At 46.4% G+C, this 23,218-nt stretch overlaps 8 protein-coding genes across 8 annotated transcripts; 5 read left to right on the top strand and 3 right to left on the bottom strand.

Annotated features, from left to right (window-relative positions):
* Positions 1 to 45: 45 nt before the first annotated feature.
* Positions 46 to 1,566, bottom strand: BABINDRAFT_159638 (uncharacterized protein). The gene has a single exon (XM_019127790.1). The coding sequence runs from the start codon at positions 1,488 to 1,490 to the stop codon at positions 207 to 209; it is 1,284 nt and encodes a 427-aa protein (XP_018988526.1). The 5' UTR covers positions 1,491 to 1,566; the 3' UTR covers positions 46 to 206.
* A 560-nt stretch (positions 1,567 to 2,126) lies between these two features.
* Positions 2,127 to 5,130, bottom strand: BABINDRAFT_159639 (uncharacterized protein). Its single transcript, XM_019127791.1, has one exon. The coding sequence runs from the start codon at positions 5,108 to 5,110 to the stop codon at positions 2,354 to 2,356; it is 2,757 nt and encodes a 918-aa protein (XP_018988527.1). The 5' UTR covers positions 5,111 to 5,130; the 3' UTR covers positions 2,127 to 2,353.
* A 1,403-nt stretch (positions 5,131 to 6,533) lies between these two features.
* On the top strand, positions 6,534 to 7,943 carry BABINDRAFT_173999 (uroporphyrinogen decarboxylase; the record flags this gene model as incomplete). The annotated part of the gene is made up of 3 exons (XM_019130950.1): positions 6,534 to 6,623; positions 6,679 to 7,632; positions 7,830 to 7,943. The coding sequence occupies 3 exons, from the start codon at positions 6,534 to 6,536 to the stop codon at positions 7,941 to 7,943; spliced, it is 1,158 nt and encodes a 385-aa protein (XP_018988528.1).
* A 438-nt stretch (positions 7,944 to 8,381) lies between these two features.
* Positions 8,382 to 10,712, top strand: BABINDRAFT_159641 (uncharacterized protein). The gene has a single exon (XM_019127792.1). The coding sequence runs from the start codon at positions 8,792 to 8,794 to the stop codon at positions 10,592 to 10,594; it is 1,803 nt and encodes a 600-aa protein (XP_018988529.1). The 5' UTR covers positions 8,382 to 8,791; the 3' UTR covers positions 10,595 to 10,712.
* A 3,533-nt stretch (positions 10,713 to 14,245) lies between these two features.
* On the bottom strand, positions 14,246 to 15,194 carry BABINDRAFT_57560 (putative uridine kinase). The gene is made up of 2 exons (XM_019132282.1): positions 15,103 to 15,194; positions 14,246 to 15,055 (listed from the first exon to the last, which is right to left on the bottom strand). The coding sequence occupies exons 1-2, from the start codon at positions 15,157 to 15,159 to the stop codon at positions 14,408 to 14,410; spliced, it is 705 nt and encodes a 234-aa protein (XP_018988530.1). The 5' UTR covers positions 15,160 to 15,194; the 3' UTR covers positions 14,246 to 14,407.
* Positions 15,195 to 16,049: 855 nt separating this feature from the next.
* On the top strand, positions 16,050 to 17,556 carry FAL1 (ATP-dependent RNA helicase). Its single transcript, XM_019127793.1, has one exon. The coding sequence runs from the start codon at positions 16,100 to 16,102 to the stop codon at positions 17,291 to 17,293; it is 1,194 nt and encodes a 397-aa protein (XP_018988531.1). The 5' UTR covers positions 16,050 to 16,099; the 3' UTR covers positions 17,294 to 17,556.
* Positions 17,557 to 19,364: 1,808 nt separating this feature from the next.
* On the top strand, positions 19,365 to 20,441 carry BABINDRAFT_82047 (uncharacterized protein). The gene has a single exon (XM_019132754.1). It carries the CDS (start codon positions 19,515 to 19,517, stop codon positions 20,292 to 20,294), a length of 780 nt encoding a protein of 259 aa, XP_018988532.1. The 5' UTR covers positions 19,365 to 19,514; the 3' UTR covers positions 20,295 to 20,441.
* A 750-nt stretch (positions 20,442 to 21,191) lies between these two features.
* Positions 21,192 to 23,069, top strand: BABINDRAFT_159645 (Hsp60 family chaperonin). The gene has a single exon (XM_019127794.1). The coding sequence runs from the start codon at positions 21,297 to 21,299 to the stop codon at positions 23,007 to 23,009; it is 1,713 nt and encodes a 570-aa protein (XP_018988533.1). The 5' UTR covers positions 21,192 to 21,296; the 3' UTR covers positions 23,010 to 23,069.
* The last annotated feature ends 149 nt before the right edge of the window (positions 23,070 to 23,218 follow it).

The raw sequence follows: 23,218 nt of genomic DNA on the forward strand, positions 1-23,218 counted from the left end.
ATTATGACTCAAGGACGATTGATCAACAAAGGTGTTTCAACACCAGGAGAAGAATTTCCAAAAAAAAAATCAGTATGCTAACGACTCAGCCCAAGCCCCGTGGATATAGAGCGGGGGAAAAAAAAGGCTCATTTGCTTGTTGGTACCTAATAATACAGCCATGGAAATCGATTGAAATAGGCACCTCTAACCAAACACTCTTCTAGCTATAATTCCACTGCGGGCCCATCGTCAGCACCGCCATCGTAGTAACTACTGTCATAATCTGATTCGTCTCGCTCGCCATTTTCTCTTTCTAGTTCCCACACACTGTCTAAACTCATATCCATAGTACTGAGCTGCAACGGCGTCATCGGTGGGGCTTCAGACGGCGTGTTTACCGGCATAAGGTTCGGGCTCTCATCCCCGTTGATCGGAATAGAGATAGCTGCGGGCAAGATCCCGCGGACCAGAAGCAACGACGGCTGCTGTGGTGATAATTGCGCCATGACGTAGAGTGGAGGCGAAGCGGCTTGCCTCTGGATGATCTCGGGGGATGTATGAGCTATGGGCATTGGGGGATTCAACCAGAACTTTGAAGGAGAGCCGCCAACGGAGATGGGATCCAAATTGGGCGAGTCTGGTACACTTCCAAGGTGAACATGTGTATGTGTTGTATTTGCTTTGGGGCCCGACTTGATGTAGATAGGAAACGTTGCCGCTTTGTCAGGAGAGGCAAAAAGCTGGGATTTCGGAGACTGCGCTCGCGTAGGCAATACCCGTGCTTTATCTTTAATACTGGCGATATTTGTACTGTTATTTGGGGGGTAGTTTGTGATAGAACTTGAGATAGGGTTGAGATTTGAGGATCCACACCCAGTCAAGGGATTTCTCTGTTGCTGGACGTTCAGGTTCACACGGGTGCTCCAGCGAGAGATGCTCGTGGCAGAGTTAGCTCGTGGCTGCGCGGGTCTGGGGTTGGGGGGCGTGCCGAGAAAGTCAGGCTCGAGAAAAAAGGCTTTATTTTCGGAAAAGTTCTTAAAATTCAGAGGCGAAACACACAACACACTTCGTGTGAGCAGCTGCGGCGAAACGGGCCCCAACACAAACACATCGTCGTCGGCGAGCAACGCCTCCAGCTCCAGCTCCAGCTCAAGCGTGTGACTAAGGTTAAGCGAGAGCAAAGAAATGGCCGAAGAAGACGGAACTAACCGGCCATTGATCTCTTTGCCCACCGAGGAGGCTAGCAACTCGGGTTCAGGGTGGTCGTCCGTGTGTGTCCGCTCTATTATTTGGGGCACAGAGGAGACGGATGCCAGTGACAGCAGCGACACCAACAGTGTCTGCAGGGCCAGCTTCAGCTGGATGGACGCTTCCGTGATGGTGGCGGTGGAGCCGTTACTGTAGATGACGCTTGTGATGCTGGAAACCGTGGGCACCGCTTCGTACTTGGACTCTTGTGACAACAAGCTGGTGGCCGATTTGAACCGCAACGGAGTGTGCATCGACATGAATATGCTATAGGTGTAAAAAAAAACGAATAATTTGAAGTGTTTTAAACCGCAGAAAAATAGAAGGGGCTATAGCGTGAGAATTAGGTTTGCTGATAGAGAGCAGATAAAAGATGTATAGTAAAAATGAAAATAAAAATCAGCTGCAGACGCACAGTAAAATATTTCTATCACGTGCTGAGCCCGGCACTCCGGCAGATAGCGATAACTGAGCGTGACAGGACAGGTCATGACCTGAAAAGGCACAGAACTAGTCACGCAATGGGAAGCAAGAGTTAACATGTCATTTGCTTCTGATTCCAAACATATTTGGGAAAGTAGAAAGTTTAAGGTAAATAATTCTATGGCAGACCCAAAAAAAAAGTGTATGGTAACGGCATCTCCGGGAGCGCTTACCCACATCGCCAGACGTATGTAGAAAAATGACTATCCTCTCCAAGCATGGGATACTATGGAACACGCTGGCAAGTACTATGGGTCTTTGTGTAGAGTTTGGAAGCGTACAATTCGCAGCTAGAATCGAGTAAGTACATGACCAGTGTTGCTACCATTGGCTCTGGCAGCACATGTTCAATGCAGTTTACTATTGCCTGCTAAATACAAGGGATGGTATAGAGGAGATTACTAAATGGGATGAGCATTACCTATACTAAACTCATCAGAAAACTGACCTAGCTCTTTTATTATAGTTGAAGAGTACGGGTATGTCGGATATCTCATCCATTCATCAAGTTCCACACATATCAAATCTTGATCTTCGCAATAAATCGACACACCGTGCCTCCTACCTATAACAGGCGCATTTGGCACCACTACACTCATTGAAACAATTACTTAATAAATATAATACAGTCCAAACGCCCTCAGAACTCAAAGTACTGGTTAACCACGACCAAGCCACTGGCCATGTTTGCGATAGACACCAGTTTTGGCGAGTACTGCACCAACTCGGTGTAGGCTGGTACGGATTCTGCGTCCGCTTCGCCGTAGTAGCACTGAACCGAGACCCCCAACGCCGTGGTTGTCTGCATAGCGTAATCATCTCTGAAGTTTGGAATCCACTGGACCCCCAAGTGGTACCACTGGTCCCAGCTGAGCTTGTGGAGCAGCAACTGGTCAATCCCGTTCATATCACGGTACACGTAGTTGCCCAGCTTGTCCACGTGCCCACCATCCCACTTCAAATCGGTCTTCGGGCTAGCTGTCGAGTTTTTATCTTGGTAGATAGTAATAGACTTTACAGGAGAAACCACACCCGCCTCAGGATAACCAGTGGTGTTGAACCTGATCACACAGTTTCTGTTCTGCAAAGCGTGGAGCTTGACCTCTCCGCTTAATGGCTCAAACGGAGCGACAATCTCACTACCGTTCTTAAGAATTTCCACATCGACGGAGTGGGCTTTTGGCCCGGGGCCCTCGTAGTAACAGGTTTCAGAGCCGTCTCTTGCAGCAACACAGGTAACATTCTGGCCAGACTCCTTGACTGATGGCAAATCCTCCACCACCGCTCTCACAAACCCTTCACGGCCGTACACCTCCACAGTGGCTCCACGTTTATCCACCGCTTGCAAGAAGCGCAACTTCAAAGGAGAGTCCTTGGAGAAGGGTGGCTCATGTAAAATGCTGAAGCTCCCAAATAGCGCTGTCAAAACCAAGAAATACACGAGATAACGGTTAAATTTGACAACAAATGGGAGAAACGGCAAACTCCAGGCCACCGCAATGAGCACCGTGAACTTGTGGAGCATAGTCGTAGCCAAAGCACTTTCCTGAGAAGTTTGATGCAATCCCTGGAAAACTAAATCGCCGCAACTATACACCACTAAAGAAACAGGGGCGAGTACGAGAAACTGTAAGGACCAGTCGTAGGTGAGATATCTGAGGGACGAGACGGTATTCTTAACATCGTGCTTTAAGGTTGGAGGTTCATCACTGTACACAATGGTTTCTTCTTCCAACAAAGGCACAGTCTCACCGTTCTCGGCTTCAGGCTCGTAGTTCTGGGTCCGCTTTATGCTCAACCCAACAAGGCCAATGATCGCAGCGCCAGAGAAACAGAGAAATACCGCCGTGTAAGCGTATTCCCCGGAATGAGCAGCTTTATCACCGTTAGCCTCCACGACAGACTTGAGCAACACCACCCACAAAACAAAGGTGAGCTCAAGAATATACACCAACTTTTCATTGTGTACTGGAAGGGCGTAGGTGAGGAGCGATAACGCGGCGTAGTTAGATAGTAAAAAAATCGCCGAGGCCACAGCCACAGGGGTGACGTAGTCTGCGGAGACAACCAACGGATTGGACCCAAAGAAGGACTGAGTAGCTGCATGGGTGATGAAAACCGAGGCGCCAATGGAAAGAGGGAACCAAATGGTGTCGGTGACGGAAACCGACCAAGTACCTCTCTTAAGTACCACCAGTAAGAGGAGCAAGACTAAGAGTGGGACAACCGTGAGTGCGATGACGTTCAAGGTGCTCAAGGCGGAGGCTGGAAGGGTGACAAAAACTTTGCCCAAAAGATCAAAGAACACGGGAGTATCCAAGTTGTCGTTGACTTCGGCCTGGCCAACCACCTCCTCGACGTAATCCTTAGCTGTACTGAGCATGTGCCACAACGAATGCTTGTCACTGCCCTGAATCGAGTCACCGGCGGTATGGTAGATGGATCTTGGCTTGTAAAAGGCGATGTCCACCCCACGGAGGCCATGTTCCTTATACACCTTGTAGTCGGTTTCAGAGTGCACCAAGCCGTTGGAGAAGCCCTGCTGGAAGATGGATGATCCAAACGGTGAGCGAACAGCGGAGTAATAGCTGGATACCCCGTAGTCTGTGGCACGAAATAAGATGGCCTTGCCGCCAGCACCCGTGCCCTCCAAGTTGATAAAGTAGGCCACGTTCTCGGAGTAGTGGTGGTTGAAAAAGGCTGTGGCACCAAGCAAGCCAAACTCCTCGTTGTTGTTGAAGTTGAACACAACTGTGCGGAGGGGTTGTGGAGTCGAGGCTAAACTGAAGTGCTCGAGAAGCGCGAGCATGGAGGCGATGCCCATCCCGTCGTCGGTGGTTCCGTAGGCGGAGGGCACCGAGTCGAAGTGGGCAGAGATCAAAAGTGCCGGCAACGTAGGGTCTGTCCCATTAACCCGCGCAAGCACGTTGTTGCTTTCGTAGTAGATAACCCGATTTTCCTTATCCGCGCTGTTAAACACGTTTCTTTGGTTGAATAAGATCTTGTTATCCTTGTCGTCGGCATACTCCGTGTAGGAATTGACCAGGAGTAGTTTTACCTGGGCCAAGATGTAAGCATGGACCTCGTCGTTAGCGAGCGAGGAGTAGGGGTGCGGGGAGGCAGAGATTTTTTGCAAGTGAAGCCAGGACTGCTGGAGGAGGATAATATCGGCGGCATCGTCTGGAAGCGCGACCTGGGCAACATTGGTGGTATAAGAGACAACCACAAAGGAAATAACATAAGTGAGTACGATTGCTAATGTAAGAGACGTTTTGCGGTACCGGAAGAGGGAGCTCACGGTAGAGGCAAGCAGAAACTTGGAGGCGGGGGAAGGGGCCTTAATCCTTGGTTCGGGGGAGCCCTGGGGTTCTAATCTAGGACTTGACAGCACAGACATGTGTATATTAATGAGGATAAGACCGGGTTTAAGTGGGAGAGATGTTTTAATTGTGATTGAGAGCACAGCGGGTCTAAAATTAGCCGTTGAGCAAAAAGTTACTTGCCTCGAGATTACTTGCTGCAGGAAATTTGCTGTATTGTGGTCCGGTTAGTGCAGGGTGGCCACGGGGGGGGTTATGTGGGGTGTGCAACTGGACCTGTGGTAGTAGGATAAAGGGCTGAGCACTTCCATTTGTCGTACAAAAGCGATATAAGTAAGGGGAGGGTAAGTAACCGCTTTGGCAAGGAAAGGTTTTAATATATATATGTATTTGTAATTAACGCTGATGCAGACTAAGGGGTATAAATAACTCAGTAAGCGAATGCTTTACTGTGAGATCTCGGCGATAAGATTGTTGCTATGAGAAAAATTCGGGGCAGAAGGTTAAATGGGAGTGCTGATCCATTTCAGATGCTAAGAACGAGAAAGAAAAAAACAGTTTGAGGGCAGAGCTTTTATACTACTGATTTAAACCAACAAAAATGTAGATATGGTCAAATAGTTTGGTGGTTGAAACTTAGGGTGAACAGCATATTCAGCAAAGTCAGACGTGGTGTCAGCTTCCTACTTGACACAGACTAAAGTTGCACCCTGCAGATTTGGTTTAAGCTATTGTTATTCTAGTACTATAATCCAAAGCATAAGGTTGGGGTTTTAGAAATCGGATATAACCGTTACACTTCCATACCAAGCCCACGGTATGGTGATAATAAGGATGTCAAGTTTGCAACAGTCTCGACTGCTAATATCTATTGAAACGGACACTAAACCAATATATGTCATTAGCTTTCTATGAGCCACTTATCTTCCAAGAATGCTCTGTCCAAGATACAAGGAATAACTTCCCAGGCTTGTGAATAGATGCAATCACTTCAAGATATAGCCCCATTGTAATTTACTCCTTATAAAAGGATGTCTAGGCACACAGGCAACTCTTATAGGCTAATTGGTGAATCCATAAATCGCTAAAACCAATATAAATCTTAAAATCTTTTCGCATCAGCTCATCCTGGTTACCAGAGTCATTATTATTTTGGTTCCTTCTACTGGCACATAACAGATATAATTGTCCTATTCTGCATACTAAACCACCGTCAGATCGAAGCACGTACACATGGCCCTACCAAAGTTCAAACTATTACTAATATTCCAATACAAGATCGAAAATAACGCAAAGCAGAGAAACTTCATACTAGTGGCGATGAATGGGGACACAGCGGTATCACAATCTCCACAGCATGCCCTAGCTGGCTCTCCCCTGTTTTCCAACGGTTTCGAGCCCGGACTGAAAAAGCCCACTTTCGACATGTACCTCTTAAAAGACAGTGGTCAAGAAACAGTCCACTTTTACTCCCACTAGTTCTATACCTTAGACGTCAAAATGGCTACCGGATTTGCCCCATTGAAGAACGATTTGATCCTCAGAGCCGCCAGAGGCGAGACCGTCGAAAGACCACCAATGTGGATTATGGTACGTACTGCCACTAGATGAGATCTTCCTTACTATACTAACCCCCTTCTCTTAGAGACAAGCTGGTCGTTACCTTCCAGAATACCACGTTGTCAAGGATGGCCGTGACTTCTTCGAGACCTGTCGTGACGCTGAAATTGCGTCCGAGATTACCATCCAGCCGATCGACCACTTCGACGGCCTCATCGACGCCGCCATTATCTTCAGTGACATTCTTGTCATTCCACAGGCCTTGGGGATGGAGGTTTTGATGATTGACGGTAAAGGCCCGTCTTTTCCACATCCTTTACGCTCGCCAGAAGACTTGAAGAAGTTGCGCACCACAGTGGACATCACCAAGGAGTTGGACTGGGCGTTCACCGCCATCACCTTGACCAGAAAGAAGTTGAACGGCCGCGTTCCGCTTTTAGGTTTCTGTGGTGCCCCATGGACCTTGCTAGCCTACATGACCGAGGGCTCTGGCTCCAAGATGTTTAGATACGCCAAGGAATGGTTGTACAGATACCCTAAGGAGTCCCACGAATTGTTGCAGCGTATTACGGATGTTGCGATCGACTTCTTGGCGCACCAGGTCGCTGCGGGTGCCCAGATGTTGCAGGTTTTCGAGTCCAACGGTGGTGAGTTGGGCCCGGTGGAGTTTGACGAGTTCTGTTTGTACTATCTCAAGCAGATCTCTGCCAAATTACCAGCCAAGTTGGCGGAGCTTGGTATCACCGAGAAGATCCCGGTGACCGTGTTCGCTAAAGGCTCCTGGTACGCCTTGGACAAGCTCTGCGATGCCGGCTACGACTGTGTCTCGCTTGACTGGTTGCACTGTCCGGCGGAGGCTGTCAAGACCGCCAACGGCCGCGTCGCCTTACAGGGAAACATGGACCCCGGTGTCATCTACGGTACCAAGGAAGCCATCACCGCCAAGGTAGAGCAGATGATTAAGGGGTTTAACGGTGGGAAGAAGAATTACATTATCAACTTGGGTCACGGCACCCAGCCAATGATGGACCCAGAGCAGGTCCGTTGGTTCTTGGAGGAATGCCACAGAGTGGGGGCTCAGTAAACAACTAGTCAGCTGAGGTGTAGCCTATAAATTACTGGTCAGTGATGTTTAACCGTTGATGGTGAGCCAGTAGATGGCCAACCAGTACTAGTGTCTTGTATATTTTACGATCAGATTAATAATAATAATAATTTATATTGAAGTTGATTCAGGTTGGTAGACTCCGAGTCGTGGGTTATATGACGCCATCACTATACAAACTTAGCTTCGAGCTAATTATTGAGGGGTTACAAGTAGCCAAGTCATTTAATATCTCGCAAACGTAAAATGATAGATTTTGTAACAATTCTAATCTATAGCTGCACACTAGTATGCGTAGACCATCAAAAAGCACTAACCCCAGTTCTAACCCGGACCTTGTAAAATTACACCTTTCTTTAGGTTATCGTAGCCAGTGTTTGCAATAAATTATTTTGTAAACTTTCACCCTGGAATCAAACGACAAATGATCGGCCCTCTTATAGGGCCATTAAACCCGACCCAGCTTGCACAATGCCTGATGTTTTGTGTATTTCATGGCCCAACTGAAAACACTTTACCATCCTGCTAAGCTACACCGGTACGAATCCAACATACTGATAATCGGAGTAGCCACATACTAATACCGTCTTCAGACAACAAAAAAGCTTTTTATTTACACCCCAAACATTTCCTACTCCGGTAGCATTTTATTCATTCCTCCCTCTTTTAATATTCCTCCATAAAAAAATACAAACCTCTGCGAATGTCCATCTAACTATTCTTTTTCCTTTTTATTCCCTTTCTTGCTCATTACTTTTTTTTCACTTCTGACGTTCTAATTCACCCTGATTAAATGCATCCTTCTTGTCACTCCAAAGTGTACCGCTTAGACCGCACACACCGCTATTGTAAAGCACTAGCAGTCTTTCACTTACGTTTACGGAAAACAAAACGGAATCTTCCTGATAAAACACCGTCAATTATATTCTGTGGTCCCTTCAATGGATTTTTGCCACCCTCCTCTTGCCCTGTGTCCTGCATATTCCATGCAGGACGGTTTGCCGCCGAAACTTCACTCCATCACCATTTCTTCTTCCCTTTCGCTCTCCATTCGACTCCTTCTTTCCTGAACGCCACAAAGATTTTAACCTTGATGTCCCTGCCCCAATTCAAGTACAAAACAGAGGATCTCTGTGTGTACAATCTCCCAACGGAGATCCTCCAGTCAATGTCTCTCATGTACTTCGACTTCAGCACGACGGAGGTCGAGACGCCGCAATTGACGGAGGACGCGCTTTCTACGTCGCTTGCTGCGATGGAAGTAGAAGCCAATGCTTCTCTGAATACATGCACGACCTGTCTTGTGTCGTTTGAAGGCCTCGACCTCACAGACAAGAAGGAACACTACCGCACAGACCTCCACCGCTTTAACCTCAAACGCAAGGTCAACGGTTTGCCGCCAGTGCAGGAGCTGGAGTTTGCAGGTTTGCTCGAAACCTTGGAGGAATCCATCTCCGGTAGCGAAGGCTCCGATGATGACAGACTCGATGCTATTATGGAGACATCGGCAGCGGAGGAGCCTGCGGGCCCAATATCCTTCACCAACACAAAATCGCCGTTTGTGTTCTTCAAGTCACCTTTGGTGCAAGAAAAGTGCTTTGGGGTCTATAAGGTATGCTTCCTGCCACAGCAGATGGAAAACCCACTCGAATCCATGCTCCAGTGGAAGCAGCAACCGGGAAAGTCCGCGTTGATCATGATCGGCGGGGGCCATTTTGCGGGTGCAATCATCTCGCACCAGCGCAAATCCACCAAGGGGAATACCGCCACGGCACAGATGTCGTTGGTAGACCAGCTGGTGGACGTCATTGCCCACAAGACATTTCACCGCTACACCGTGCGTAAGAAACAGGGTGGGTCGCAGAGCGCAAGCGATGGCAGCAGAGGTAAGGCCAGTTCTGCGGGATCCACCATCAGACGTCAGATGGAGGTCTTGTTAATGACCGAGGTCCGTGAGCTTCTCCAGTCCTGGAAGAGCCACTTGGACCAGTGCGACAACATATACGTGCGCTCCACCGGCCAGTATAATCGCAGTGTTTTGATAGGCTACGAGGGTGCGGTGTTAAAGGTGCTGGACCCGCGGGTGCGCAACTTTCCCTTCACCACCAAACGCGCCACCACTTCAGAGTTGCGTAAGGCATGGGTCCAACTCACAACATTGGCGCTCACCGACATGCCCAAGAGCGACGCTGCCGCTCAGGAACGTGCGAAACGTCAGGAGGCAATTCTTGCGCAGTCCAGACAGAGCAAACAGAAAGAGATGAAGGAATTGACCCCAGAAGAGGTCCACACTGTCGAGATCTGTCTGCTTGTCAAAAAGTCGCGAGTGCCGCCGCTTGTGGCATACTTCCGGAAACATGGGCTTTCCCTGGACTTTGTCCTAGAACCGGGGCTGGAGAATGTTCTTACGCCTACGGTCCTCCATTATGCTTCCGCGGCGGGCCAGCCCCACGTGGTGCAGGCGCTTTTGACGACCTTAAAGGCAGATCCTACGGTTGCCAACGTGTTTGGCAAGACCGCGTGGGACGTGGCCGCGGGGGATTCCAGACGCGCATTCCAGACCGCGCGACACGTCTTGGGAGAGGACTATGCTGACTGGAGCCGTGCTCATGTGGGTGCTGCAAAGTCGCGCGAGGAGTTTGAGCAGGCTGCGGAAGCCGTGCAGCAGGAAGAGAAACGGCTCAAAGCAGAAGCCATGGCGAAGGCAAGAGAGGTGAGCGAGGAAGAGCGCGAGCGCGAGGCTCGTGAGATGAAGCGCAAGCACATGTTGGGCCAGGGCCGGTCGGTTGGCGTCTTGACGCAGGTTCAGAACATGAGTGACTTGTCGGAGGAGCAGAAAATGAAGTTGATGCGCGAGCAGCGTGCGAGAGCGGCCGAGGCGAGATTTAAAAAGTAACACATTTGTCGTGCAAAGCTTGTAGTGATTGAAGTGGCTTAAATAATTATAGTTTGTCAATTAAACTGGGTTTCTTCCTGAACATGAATTTTATTACTCTCAAAGTTTGAATGCGAATAAGTGCTTTATTATAGATGTGCAAGCTGCCTCAAAGGGTATATATTAAGTCAGGAGGCGCTTAGAACTTGAATTTGGAATATTAAGGCTTGAAGGAATTGTTTTTCGATAAGTTATACATCTGGCTATGTGTAGAAGTTAACGGTATCGTCAGCCAGGGGTTTCTTTGAAAAGTAAATAGATTAAGTCTTGAAAATTCTATTAAAATGCAGAAATATTGATAAAGTTGGAGTTTTTTTCAAGAGTATGGATTCATAGGTCTGAAACTAGAGATATATATATAGCATAATTGTGGACATATCTGGAGGTTTCGGTAGGACCTCAATTCGGATACATTATAGTGGATTTCTTTATATTCCATTTATTTAAAAGAGAAATTAAGATGGGGGTGTCACAAACGTCTCGAGACGTTTGAGCTTTTTGACACACAAACTGGCAGGAATTAAACGATCACCCTTGCCATAGGCTGGCAAAATATTTAGATACTAGAGTTACTGATCACATATCTCCTTGGCTCCTTCGATGTGCATCATCCTAAGGGGGGATTAGAGTCTCTTTTATGCCATAGGTCTAGCCGTGTACTAGACTTCAGTTTCTCACCAATTCTACGCTGATAAAACATTATGAGTAGAGGGCATAGTCCTTTTTTTAATTCCTCGTGCGTATTTTATCCCTCTATTGGGTCATGTAGCCTCTGTACGATATCCTTAGTCACACTTGCCTGGCCACCTGGTCCACTTTAGCTAATAAAAAAGTACTCTGCCTACTCTCTTTGATGTTTATTTAGAAGGGTGTCAAAATTAGCCTAAGTAGGCTATCATTGTTTGAAATACCACACGTTTGTCGTATCTGATATTATGTACCTCCAATTTCTCTAGTATTTATTCAAATTTGATCACTCAATATGTGTGGTATATATCTCATCTGACGGGTAGGATACCTACTTAAGTATTTTTATACTGGTTGGTTATGCAATGTATAGAATAAAAAAAGACGGGATCGACATCCCATATAAGGTATCAACTCCTACTATGTGACAGCAACACGCTTAACGTCAGTGATGCGCAGCGTCAGTCACGCCTGAAGTCTCGGAGATAGAACAATAAGTGGCGATCCAATCAGCCTGCACAACTGTTGAGGCAGGTAACTGAGGGGATGTGCGCTATTAAAAAGCTTATTATGTACCAATTCGAAGCTTAGCAGTTACCCACTTAAAGCTTAGCATGTGCAAACTCAAACTAAAAGACGAAATGTTCCCATGAGCTAGAATATCCATAAAATTAAAACGAGCACGTTTTCAATTTAAGTGGAAGCCTCCTAAATAGTTATTGGTGGAAAGGAAAACATTCTTTTAATAATATAGCCAATATTTTTCAGCAATCAAACCAACTTCCCGGCCAGCCCGAAGACCTAGCAGAGGTATATAACACAAACGAGGGTTCTAATCCTGATAGCAAACAAGCAAATCAGTATTACGTTGGAAGGTACACGGAAAGAGGCCGAGTCAAGCTACTAATTTTTGCAGTATTCTTAGTAATGGCAATGACACTTCTCTTTCTTTAGAAGCTTTTGGTAGTGGTGACGTTTTAAGTGACGCCTCGCTTTCCGTACCAACTACAACACCAGAAGCGTATATTCCGACTGTATTTGACAAGTGAGATATATGAACCTGGCCCATGGCATTAGGAGCCGTTGGGTTATGTTTTGCGATAAATTTGGCAACCCTAGCGGTGATCCCGCAATGAGGTGCTGCCAGGCAGATGCAATTAGGGTGTATTGACGCAGTTATCGTCAGCATTACCACTGTTTCAGTGGGAATTATAGCCCTTATTGGTGCGACAGTCTCTCCAATCAAACACAAGGTTGTTCTCAATGACTCTGGTCCTATCTTGGGGACCTCGTTCAATGTCATATCGGGTCCGGCTCACCCTATACGAGCTAACCAGATATTAGGTAGCACTGTGTATTAGCTACAGCAGTTGTCTGACCTTCACGGGTGGCATAGTGTAACATTGCTCAACACGGCTATGATTTTGTCAGCAAGTTTAGTTGACAGTTCAGCTGGTTCCAACGTTGCAATCGAGATACCGGCGTTGGGTGTTTACTGGGCAGATGGGACGAGGGTACACGTAGCATCTTCATATTAGCATGAGGACCATGCCAGTTTATTTTCCGCAATATTGACTAGCAGGGAGTCTAATACTATTTCCAAGCGTTATTACGTTATTAAATGGAGTTCCTACACCTATATTGATGGGCTGAAAGCTTTTGTGGGATATCTGGATGGGTTTGTATAACGGCATATATGTACTAGACATGCTAAGATTAATCGTAGGCTCAGAGAGTTTCATCGGCGCAAATCCTGATTATATATATTGCATGGCGGGTATGTTAGGAGGACTAGGAAATAGTTTGTATACAGAAATAAGGCTCGGTTATACTATGTCGTAAGGCGAATTGTGCTTCATCAGTACAGAGATATTGATAATGAGTGCGTAAACAGCAAAGATGGAGTGGATTGCAGCCTTCCTAGTTACCAACATGGCAGGTTTGTCTTAATTGTTTCAGACACATGTCAAGCTCTGAGTTTGCGTTAGCCAAGCTTTGGGTTAATACATGTTAAGCTTTTTAATAACGCAAACCCCCGCACTTATCTGCTCCAACAATTGTGCAAGCCGATTGGATCATCACTTATTGTTCTATCTCCGAGATTTCCGGTGCAGCGTTCTGGGTTCTCCTGGGATACCGTTTGGCACATTACTGACACTTAATCCCTCCTCATGACAGAAGGCACAAGTCCCATAGAGAACCGAGTGTCATCCGTCATAGAAAAGTAAACAGTGTATAGTCAAAGAAGAAAATATCACTATCAAAGGAAATAACCGATATTAAGGGCTTATGGATACACAGTGCCAATTGTACGCTATCTAGTGAGGAATGTTTCAACCAAAATTAACTATGTAAGGTATACAGCGCAAGGTTTGCTGGTAGAATAGTCAAAGATATCTCATGAAGAACTTCCTGAGATCACTGCGAGTGATGTATACGAGTTTCCAAAACTCGCTAAAGATAACTCAGAGTAGGTGTGGGGTTGTAAGAGCGATGATCTTATAACGGACGCTTCCTGGATCTCGTTCAGCGATGATAACATGGCAAATGTCGAGGACTCGTGATGTTCATATGACTACTTCTGATCTCATTCAGTGATGATTGCAGGGGTGGACAATTATGAAAGCGTGCCTAGTGCTTGTGTGGGGGTCTTCGATACGTCATATCTAACGGATGTTGTATTGATATAATCGAATAAAGCCTCCATGTATGGCATCTCCTAGTGCAAGTGAGGTTTAACTAGGAAAAAATAAAATTCGGATACCGGGAATATTTGGCGGTAAGTCACATCATCCGTTCCAGTGTAGTTGTAAATATCGTACTTGGCTAGCTATAACATGTTATATCAAAGTTTTAGTACCGCCTCCATATGGTACATCCTAGCCCAATAAGCAAAACATCTACTTAACTAGTAGTATACTGGTTGGCTGTACAACGTATATATGATAGAGAGGAAAAATCAACCCCTGTATATATGGTATCAATCCTTACTATATGATGGCACCACACTTAACACAATATCGTCTTTAATTGAACGTGGTTTATGCGAAGCGCTCTATATAAAACTCCTTTCCAGAGCCTAGGAACCTAGTTGAGTCCGTAAAATCTCTCCTTCTGACCGTCAAAGTCCTCACCCTTGAAGTCGATGGTTCTAAACCCACTTACACCCAAAGAGTTGATGCCAGGCAGTGGAGGGGCTATTAGGTCTTCACGGGTGATTCCGATCACATTATGCTTCTTCTTCAATAATGGCTCCACCCCATCGACGATCAAACGGATTCCAATCTCCTCGGGGCCGCGCGGCAACACCACATCAGCAGACTCCTTGGTTGGAAAAATGAACTCATTCATCTCCGGGCGAGCAAAGTTGAGATACTGTGTCAAAGTGTCCTCCAACGGAGCTGCGCCTTGGAGCACGTCACGCCTGATCCAGCGGGTTAGGCGGGTGTCTGGGTCACTATCCACAAATATCTTCATTGAGGAAAAGTCTCGGAGCTCCTTGTTGTATAGCGCGTACAAGCCGTGCACGAGCACAACATCTGGTGCGTGGTCGTTGTGCGCGAGGTCCTTCAACAAGGTCCCAAAATCGTAGCGCGACGGAAGAGCAATATAATTATTGGAGGTTTGGACGGCAGATTTGGACATGAGATATACCTTCATATCGATGATCTGAACATCAAGCTTTTCAGGAGAATGTCTGATGAGGCAGTCGGCAATGTCGCTAGCGCAGGTTTTCTGTGGGGTTAGTTACCAAACGGTGTTTATGCTTTTTCGGTACTTACTTTTCCAGAACAGTGGCCACCACCGATCAAGATGACAATAGGTTTGGCTTCAGACATACTTAGGCAGGCGGAAAGGGAGAAATCAACCACTGTTGCCCCTTGGTGTCTAACCGCTTGACACTTTTTGTACGCCAAAAAATATAATAGAAATTTGACCGGCGTATGAAGTCACGTGAGAAAGAGAAGGAGTCTTCAAGCATGGGTTAAAACGTTCACGAGGTGGGATTATTTAATTTGAAATATAAAAAGGAATCATTATCTTACTATGCTGTTTAATAATTACCTTTCTTTTCTTTCTCGTTTAGCCTACAACATATTCTGCTTTAATAAGCTGTGCCGTACCTGTTATCTCCATCGATGGCCAGTAAAATCTGGTCATGGTATGACCATATAGACACAGCAGACAAAGGGTCCAGCGGCCCCCAAAGAAGCCAGCTGTCCCTTATTTGATTCCTTATAATGCTCTGGGGGTTAGTTGGATTATCAATTACCTTTAGTACCCATTCAGTATTCTCCGAAGTGATGTAAACGTAACGGCCATCAAACCCTAAGCAGCGGAAATAGACCCCTTACGATGAAATATACAATCGGTATATCCCTTTTCTTCGACAAGTCTTCTGTATTCATCCTCACTATATCTCGTTTTACTTGCCCTGTGTTCCGTTCACTTTAGCCTCCTTTCTCTATCTTGCTCTCCCATACCTATGCAAACTATTACGTCGGTAATTCATCCACTTGAATAAACGGCCAACCTAACATCTTTTCCCTTCTCCGAGCCTTATCCTTCTACTAGTGTATCATCCACACTACCTTTAATTTAACCCCTACTTCATGGTCGTGTCTTACATGATGTTCTTAATCTCCAATAGGTATACGCCCCCCGCGCCGCTCGATGGGTGAAAAATTTCATGCATGCCTAACACATGGGGTATCATATATCCACGCGACCCTATCTCACCTTAACGAATCTATAACAAACCTATAGCAATCGATCACGATGGACCAACTAGACAGAGAATCTGATGCTGAATTACAGTTTTCCACCTCCAAAAAGGTCAAGGTGGTGGCCACGTTCGAAGAGATGGACTTGAAAGAGGACCTACTCCGAGGCATCTACGGCTATGGGTTCGAAGCGCCGTCTGCCATCCAATCGCGTGCCATTATGCAGATCATTTCGGGTCGTGACACCATCGCACAAGCCCAGTCGGGGACCGGTAAGACCGCCACCTTCACCATTGGGATGTTGGAGGTGATCGACACAAAAAACAAGGAGACCCAGGCGCTCGTGTTATCGCCCACGCGAGAGTTGGCAGTGCAGATCCAAAACGTGGTCAAGGCCTTGGGAGATCACATGAACATCCGTACCCACGCCTGTATCGGAGGCACCCACGTGGGGGAAGATGTCAAAGTTTTGCAGCGTGGGCAGCACATTGTCAGTGGAACGCCTGGGCGTGTCAAGGACATGATTGCGAAGGGGAATTTGTCGGTAAAGAACATCAAGATGCTCATTTTGGACGAAGCTGATGAGCTTTTGACTAAAGGCTTCCAGGCGCAGATCTATGACATTTATCGATTCTTGCCCCCAGCGACGCAAGTTGTGGTTGTCAGTGCCACGTTGACACGCGAGGTCTTGGAAATGACCAATAAATTTATGAGCGACCCCGTCCGAATTCTTGTCAAGCGAGACGAGATTTCTTTGGAGGGTATCAAACAGTTCCAGGTGCAGGTGGAGAAAGAGGAATGGAAGTTCGACACGTTGTGCGACTTGTACGACTCATTGACCATCACCCAGGCGGTCATCTTCTGCAACACCAAGAAAAAGGTTGACTGGCTCAATGAGAAAATGAAGCAGTCGAACTTTACTGTTGTCGCGATGCACGGTGATATGAAACAGGACGAACGAGACTCAATCATGAACGACTTCCGTTTGGGGAACTCGAGAGTATTAATCTCCACTGATGTGTGGGCCCGCGGGATCGATGTTCAGCAGGTGTCGCTCGTCATCAACTATGACTTGCCAAACGACAAGGAGAACTACATTCATCGAATCGGGAGATCCGGGAGATTTGGCAGAAAGGGAGTAGCGATCAACTTTGTCACGAATGACGATGCCCATACCTTGCGTGATATTGAGAATTATTATTCGTCAAAGATCAATGAAATGCCGGCAAATATTAATGATTTAATGTGACACGCGAAAGCTAGCACGATCGAGGTTGACTATTGACTTTTCATTTCCACTCCAAACTTCGACTCTAATTTTATTTTTCACTTTAATCAGTTTTACCGACTCTCTTTACCTAATTTCCACTCGATTCATGGCGTCATTTTGTGCGACTTCTTTGATTATCTCAATTTTTGTACCCCTTGGGGCCTAGTTATTGTTTCTGGGTTTGGTTAATTCCATAAATTTACACGTTTTTCAAGCCTTAAGGGCTAGTATCTATGACTGCAAAATGAATCCTATAGATTTTCAACCAAAAGTCTACTCTTGAGTACTTTAAAGCAGCATACCGTTTAACAGCAGAACAGTCCCAGGAAAGGTTTGATAGTTTCCACCACATTTTAGTATCTTACATTCCTCGAAATATGAGAACCTCAAATCCTTGTTTGTAAGTTTTATTTATGAAAATTCTCAACTGATGATATCCATTACCTACTAGATACACCACACATTCCACGATAGTGTATGCGTGCCAAAGGTTTAGCTATACGAGTCGTACTTTGACGGCGTAATAACCCCGGTAATTTCTTACTAATATCACGTAATGGATGGACATCCGTTCTGGGCCAATCCCATGGTATAAATAAAACTATGATTCTTGCTCTCTACGCGGATTTACGATCAAAGTATCCGCATATCTACACAGCGAAATACCACGGCGAGGGCCTAGAAGAACTGCGGGATCGTTTCCCCAATCATGTTAAAAACTGACACAGGTGCAAAAGGGCAGTTTAAGTTTGAATTTATAGAAGCTGATGATGTCAGCGGTCCATTGAAGCTAGATATGTAAAGCCGATCCATATCGCTAGAACAATTTCAAAGTTTTTATCCCAGTGATAATTTCATAATTCGTCAGATCTGCGGTCATCCACCTCAAGCTCAACGTGGGCTCGGGATAAACCTAGTAGCATTGATTATCGTTTTAAGAAATCTGCGTTTACTTTATGACACGTGCAGCAATACTAGCCGACTGTGTAAATCACCCTGAAGGGTTTGGAACATGGTCCAACAAGGCCCCCCAGATATGCCACGATAAGAGCAATAGAAGCGGATGGCAGCCTCTTTGACTAGTGATCATACGGTACAGAAAGAGTAAATAGTCCTAATTAGATCCCATTAGTAGTTTTGTCCTACCAAAATTGCTATGCCGTTGCGTTATTACTATTTAGTGGGGTAGAGAGGGACAAATAAGTGCTATGTCACGCATATGCATGTCGTCCAACCGGTCTTCATGTTCATGCATATGTAGCAGACGCATGCACGGTAGCTCGCATCAGCTAAGTTCCGCAGAGCTATATAGCATTTTACGCATATAACACCATTTACTCTAAAGCCTACTGGGCTTCGCCATACCGTTAAGAGACTTTGGTTATGTTCGCAACACACTACGGGGCTTGAGAAATCTGGTGCTTGCTTATCCCCGATAGTGATCTAGTTTACCCTTATCTTCGGATTAAGTTGGACAAGAGAGCCGGCCTAGACCCGCTGATAAGATGTGCGAGTACAGGGAAGTGAGCAAACAAACTAGCGTCTTAGGTCAGGGAATAGAAAGTAGTCACAGCAGCCTTACCCCGAGTGCGTTTTCGAAACTTTCCTCAGCTTACTCCATTCCTTGCAGTCTCATATATTAAGCCTTATGGCAAACCCTTTTCTAAGGGGCTTAACCGCGACCATTTGACCTCAGGATGGTTTCTCGACATTAAAGTGTAGCACATATAATGGTATGGTTTAGAACGTGGTCCTAGTATACTTGTTAACAATGAAAGCAATCTAGTTTAGTCAGCTAAGATAGTGTAGCTGGAGCATCAACGGCCAGGGTAGATCTTAATACTAGATTCGCGTGCGTCGTGCGTCGAGTTACAGGGATCAGAATAGAGCCATAGGCATCAAGAACAACCAAGCTTGCAGATCTTAACGTTACTAAGTTCTCTCGACGTTAATTACATTAAGAGCTTTTAGGTCTTGATTATGAATACAAGAGACAATGAAATAGCGGAGAATACGTATGGTGCATAGATCAAATAATCCCTGTTATCTGGCCTTACCGGTTTTAATCCAATGTAACCTTGGGATAACAGATACCATCCACACCGGCTGGCAAAGTTCAAAATAATATAAATACCGCTCTAATCCGGAGGTATTCTGAGTAAAAAATGTAATAGAAACTATCGACTACCGACCATACAAAATGAAGTTCACTTCTATCCTCGCTACCTTGGCTGCCGCCTCCTCTGTTGTTGCTGCTCCAATCGCTGATCCAGCCGCTGCTCTCCCATGTTTCATCTTCTGCCCTAAGACCACCGCTGTGGCCACCACTACTTCTGTCACTGTTCCTCTCGCCTCCCTCCAAGCCTCTGTGGTGTCCGAAGTGGAAGAGGCGTATTCTACTCTTGCGGCATTTGTCTCTTCTTTGGCTGCCCACCCAACTGCAGCAGTCCCTAATGTGGTACTGTCTGTTATCTCTGTTGTCCAAGATCAGGAGAGTGCTATCAGCTCTATCATCAGTGTCATTATTGCTGACGGTTCTGGTCCTTTTGCAACCTCCATTCTTGCACAAGAGGCTATTATCCACAGCGCTTTGGATAATGTCATCGCAGCTGCTACCAGTGCTCTTACCGACCCATCCCCAGCCTCAGCTGCCCTTACAATTGCCACCGCCATTTCTGTCGCCGAGCCAGCTATCAAAGGGGCCTTCTCTCAGATTGTCTCCCTATTGATTTCTCTCTTTGCTAGTGTCGCCAACCCATCGAAGGTCACTGCCGCGTTGCTCACCACCGTTCAAGGTATCTTGAGTGCTCTTACCAACATTTTGACCATTGGTAACGCCAGTGGAAGTCCTCTCGCTGCCATTGTCAGCACGGTCGGACTTCTTGTGGATTTGATTACCCAGTCTTCAACCGGTACCAACATCACCAGCAGCCTCCTCAGTCTTCTTCAAAACCTTTTGGGTGGTCTTTTCTCCAGCTGAGCGTTAAACCTTTACAAGTTGAAGCGCTTCGCCAGGAGCGAGATTTTTATACACGCAAGCTCTAAAACAGGGTTTATTCTCTTACTTCCCATCAAAACGCCTGGAGCGTCTGTTTGAATATATTTACTATTGTATGGCACGGTTTATGTGGGATGTAGTTAGTTATAACAAAATCTGGCGTCTTATTCAGCCTTTCTCTTACCATATAACATGCGATTTTCCTCGGTATACAGACCCATAAATGATTTTATACTAAACTAATGTTGAGATGCACTCCTTTCAGAAAACAGGGGGATGCTGGTCACCCTTAGGGACAAATATATGGATCAAGCTACCTTCTGGGTCAATAATGACCCTACTTGTCACAATCAAAGCTTTAACTATGCACCCATATTGCATTTAAAGTATACTAGATACCACAGACACCTCTCAACCTCGGGTCGGATGACAATTTCTGCAAATACCTATCGAATTATTGCCGATACTCAACTTGGTTTTTAACATATTCAATCTGATATAGGCAATTGTTAAATACTAGAGTGTTTCTACCATGACAGATATCGATGTCTCTCGATTTTGAAACTCATATTAAAACCACTTTTGGTTACCAAGGCAAAAATATGAGTAAAATAATACTAAAAAAAAGGAGACCTCACCCATTTAAGTCCTAATCATATTAGGTGTAAAAGGCATAACAGCAATCTTGATGGAACTTTGTTGTAAGGTTAGACTTCAGGTCAATGGCCAGTCATAAATTGAGACTCACCCAAACTGAAACTTCCTAGGAATCTTTCCTTTCCATATGATCTATCTACCCTAACTTGCATCATTTAATTGCAAAACCTAGTTGCCAAATAATCAATATATTGACGTGAAATACCCTATAGTGAGAGCCCCCCGCAGATCGGCCGTTTTTCCATCCTGAAACCGCCGCACGCTTTTTACGAACCTTAGAAAAAGTTTACACCTGTAAAACATCTCTCAACCGCTATTCGTTGCATTATGTTGCGACTTAGATCCCGCACAGTCAGACCCTTAGCGGAAAACCTCATCCACATTAGATCGCTCCAGACGGTCCACAAGGAAATCGTCTTCGCTAGCAGCGCGCGCCAGTTGCTTCTTGCTGGCGCATCGGTGCTTACAAAGGCAGTGGCGTGCACCTTGGGGCCCAAGGGGCGCAACGTGCTTATTGAGCGGCGATACGGGTTCCCAGTGATCACCAAAGATGGTGTCTCCGTAGCCAAGGAGGTGGTTCTCGGCAACCGATTTGAAAATATGGGCGCTGTGCTCCTCAAGGACGTGGCTAACAAGGCAAATATGGTGAGTGGCGATGGAACCACAACTGCGACAGTGCTCGCGTACGGAATATTGAAGGAGAGTATCAAGCATGTGTCATCTGGTGCGAACCCCGGTGAATTACGTCGCGGTGTTCAGCGCGCCACGAGCCACGTGGTGGAGTTTCTCCAGATGCGGGCGCGGAAGGTCCAAACGATCCAAGAAATCCGCGATGTGGCGACAATTTCGGCCAACGGTGACAAGCATCTCGGCTCCTTGATTGCCCAAGCCCTTGAAAAAGTCGGGAAAGACGGCTTAGTGACGATTGAGAAGGGCAAGTTGGTCGAAGACAGTTTGCATCTTTCGTCTGGCTACGAGTTCAACCGCGGCTTCATGCCACAGTTTGTGAAACCGGACAAAAAATCCGGAAAGATCACATTGTCCAACGCCGTGGTGGTGTTTGCGGACTGTGAGTTGTCCAATGCGCAGGATATCTTGCCATCGCTAGCCTACGCAAAGAGACAATCACGCCCGTTGTTGGTAATTGCGAACCTGTTGGAGGGCGATGCGCTCGCAGCCTGTGTCATGAACCGCCTCAAAGGCGAGGTAGATGTCATTGCGGTAAAGTCACCGGGTTTCGGCGACCACCGTGCCGAATCGTTGCGTGATTTGACCACCATTTTGGGCGGTGAGGTCTTTTCCATAGAGCTGGACGTCAAGCCGAGTAGTGCTACCAAGAAATTCTACGGCACCGCCGCATCCGTAAGTGTCTCAGCGGACAACACCATCATCACCCATGGCGCATCTGGTGTTCGCGAAACCGATAAACTTAGCGAAAATGTTGCCGCACGTGTGCAGCATCTTCGCGAAAAGTTGCAAGACGTCACGTTAGGTGAGCACGACAGAAAGCAGTATCAGCAGCGTTTAGCCAAGCTCACAACCGGGATCGCAGTCATCAAGGTTGGTGGGACCTCTCAATTAGAGGTTGGGGAGAAAAAAGACCGTTTGGATGATGCGTTGAACGCGACCCAGTCCGCTATCGAGCATGGGATCTTACCCGGCGGGGGTGTAGCCCTTGTCAAAGCCCTGGTGCATTTGGAATCGCTTTTAGAATCCCGAGAGCTCACGTTTAATGAGAAGGCTGGTGTAAGCATTGTCCAGACCGCGATCCAGCTCCCTGCGCGTTACATCTTGGCCAACGCCGCTTTGGATGCCGAGTACATTGTCTCTAAGGTAAGAGAGAGCGATGACTGGGCCTACGGCTTCAATGTCGCAGACGAGCAGTATGGAGATATGTTTGCCATGGGTGTTGTGGATTCTCTCAAGAGTGTCAAATGCGGATTGACCGAGGCCGCCGGTGTTGCCAGTTTGATCAGCACTAGTGAGGTTGTCATTGGGGACGTTCAGGAGAACAAGCGGGGCGTCACCAGAACCGATTAGGATAGATAATAGATTGTATATAGTAACGGGTGTAGATATACACGTAAAATTGAGAACGAGGATTCGATTATGAGAAATTATGCGCGCATTTGAGGACCATATGTTAGAGGCTCTATATGCAATTCCTACACATACAACAAAGTAAGGATAATACAGGTTTTGGGTCACGATGGCTCTGTAATATCTGTTTTAATTTATATTCCTTTTCT

This window comes from Babjeviella inositovora, assembly GCF_001661335.1.
Source record: "Babjeviella inositovora NRRL Y-12698 unplaced genomic scaffold BABINscaffold_1, whole genome shotgun sequence".
Taxonomy (NCBI): domain Eukaryota; kingdom Fungi; phylum Ascomycota; class Pichiomycetes; order Serinales; genus Babjeviella; species Babjeviella inositovora.